Source organism: Elephantulus edwardii, unplaced genomic scaffold (assembly GCF_000299155.1).
Source record: "Elephantulus edwardii isolate Elephantulus edwardi_28Jun2011 unplaced genomic scaffold, EleEdw1.0 scaffold00110, whole genome shotgun sequence".
In the NCBI taxonomy this organism is placed as follows: Eukaryota; Metazoa; Chordata; class Mammalia; order Macroscelidea; family Macroscelididae; genus Elephantulus; species Elephantulus edwardii.
Window position 1 is genome coordinate 7,258,989 of NW_006399860.1, and position 2,877 is coordinate 7,261,865.

General features: G+C 34.5%; 1 protein-coding gene across 1 annotated transcript in view; it reads right to left on the minus strand.

Moving 5' to 3' along the window:
• Positions 1-412: 412 nt before the first annotated feature.
• The window catches only part of CFH (complement factor H), a 256,291-nt gene continuing 253,826 nt past the window's right edge, over positions 413-2,877 (minus strand). Inside the window, exon 23 of the mRNA XM_006892120.1 lies at positions 413-606. Coding sequence (XP_006892182.1) covers positions 413-606 — 194 coding nt within the window. The remainder of the gene's footprint in view (positions 607-2,877) is intronic.

Here is a 2,877-nt window from a genome sequence, read left to right on the forward strand (position 1 = left end):
TAGTTTTTCATGTTAATCATGTAAGTTATTATTAAAACACAGAACACGAATGTTTTTTCTTTTTTTTATTATTTTCAAATAAGAACCAAAGAAAGCTTCACATAATATGTTGAAAATTTTGAGAAGAGGGAGCTGATTGATTGAAGAAGGCACTGAATTTAGTGCCTGAAATTCCTTGCCAAGGATGTTTTACAAACATGCCACATACTTTTATGATTTTACTATGATAATTTTCAGCATGAGGCACTGGTCTCTTAGATTATAATGGAATTATTTAATTTAATGCATATACTAATAAAGGAACAAAACCAACATAATAATTTAAAATGAAAATGAGAATAATAATAATGCAAAATTCATTTAATACATGTATTTTGATTATATAGTTGCATTTTCAACCTTAAGTTGAGGATCATATACATTGAGGATACTTCACCTTCCCTTCCTGACATGTTACTCTGAAAGTGTCTCCGTTTTTTTTCTTATATCCTGGTTTACAGATAAATTCTGTAATATCAGCTGCCCTGGAATAAAATTTGTTGTGATTTATCCATCTTAACTGTATGTTATGTTTTTCCATCTCTTCTGGTGATATTACACAGTCATCTGAAAGTAGAAAAACAAACATGAAATATTATTTGTAACAAAAATTTTGTTTTCATAGTAGGTGTAATAACATAAGGTCTTACAGAAGGTGGGAGAGAAATGCAAAACAAAACTCCAAATCATGACAATTTCCAGATGTAGTGATCTGACATCACATGGTGGAAACCCAGAGAATATAGTATTCATCTGCTCTTTGATCCTGGAATTGAATTTAGTCCTGTACCATATCTTGTTGTGAAACAGTAGAAAGATCCATAAGGAGAACTATAACACCAGGGAGGTACTTGGTCCTTAGAAAAACAAACCACAGAGGATATCAAAGGCAACCTATGTTGAAGCATAAAACCCAGAAGGTAGGAAGAGAGAAGTTGGAATGATGAATGAAAATAAGAATTACAGAGAGATAGTGGAAAGAGTGATGCTAGGACTGTAACAAATGCCATTAAACAAGGTATATATGAAGGAGGAAAGGAATGCCAATCTGCTCTGTAAACTCTTGCTCTAATCATAAGCATGTGAATACTCTAATGTTTTCTTGCATACAAACATACATAGTTTCATAGATTTTTCCATTTCAAACACAAAGCCTCCTGATGGCTTAAATCATCCTTTTAAAATCTTCCCCAATTCTTCCTTCGTAGATGGAAAATTTTACTATTTTTCTGTTATTTCATACATTGTAATGAATAATTAAATATGGTCGAAATGGTAAATTTAAGTAATCTGACCCATTTTCACCAAATTGATTTTTACATATCAAGTAGATTCCATCTTCATATGTCACAGTACAGAATTACTTATAATGTTTTGAAACAGATCATTAGACCTTTCTACCTAAAAACTGCTTAGTGAATTTAAGTCATCTGATTTAGCTTATCAGACCACTGAAAATAATTATTTACCACACAAAGATATTTATACTGGTAATGATGGAAAAGTTAAATACTAAACTTAATGTGTCAAAATGAGATGATATAATTGGAGAATCAGAGCATAAATTATTATCTTAAGAGTTTTACATTAGCAGACTTGAGAAGAGGAGAAGAGTTCTGGACTGTATTTCTCAGAGTCCCTGAATTCCTTGAAATGTTCCCAGCTCACACAGGGAGTTTATATGCAAAGGGGAGCCCTCTCTTCCAGCCTTGGGGAGAACACAGGTACATTTCTGGCAGGGATAACTATTGAGTAGAAACCCTGTGAGTTGGGGGAAAAGGGGTAGCTGGCAGGATTACTAAGAAGTGCCAGGCTCAACTCAGAGATATTGTCTTCTTAAGGTTGAAATATCAACCTCACAAGAAAACAGCAGGCAATATAAAACAAAACATTATGAAAAACAAAAATACCCTTTTCATAAATAAAACCAGACCAGATTAAGGACCCAACCAATATCCTAGAAGGCAGAACAAATTGGCTGATATGCAGTTTCAAGAATTGGTATTGAAAAAGTTACAAGAGGGAGAAAGAGTTGAAGTCATAAGTAAACAGTAATAAGAAAGGGGGAACTTACCATAAGTCAGAAGATAAAACCAATACAGTAGTAGAAACAACAGGAACACATGTAAGTACAACCCAAAATATAAAACTGAAATGGCAGATATTTTCAATATACGATGGAGGGAGAAGAGAAAAGCAGAATAGAAGAGGTGGAATAGAGATTAAGTGAGTTAGAAGACATGAACCTCAATGAGAACTTAAAAGAGAAAAAAAATGAGACGAGTGAAGGAATATAGAAAACAAAAATAAAAACCCACATTAGAACCCTGTAGGTTAGCATCAAACAAAAAAAAAGGATGTGTGACTGAATTGCAGAACAGGAAAATAAACAAAACAAAACAAACAAACAAACAAACACACATGGAAAAACTTGTGCAGATAAAAACAGGGTAGCACACATAAATACCCGAAGCTGAGCAAATGACAAATTGTACACCACTTATTAAAAATATTATCAAAGCAAATCATTTTGAAAGTTTCCAAAATGAAAACAAGGATAGATGTTGTTGTTGTTGTTGTTGTTGTTATGTGCCGTCGAGTCGCCTGCGACTCATAGCGACCCTATGTACAACAGCCCTAAACTACGTTCTGTCCTGTGCCAATCGCACTGTCTCTGACACTCCCATCCCAATTATCCCAGTCACTGAATCAATCCACCTCATAAAGGGCCTTCCTCTCCTGCGTTGTCCCTCCACCCTCCCAAGCATGATGTCCCCCTCTAATGACCGGTCTCTCCTCACAACATGTCCAAAGTATGTTAGACGGAGCCTCAGAATC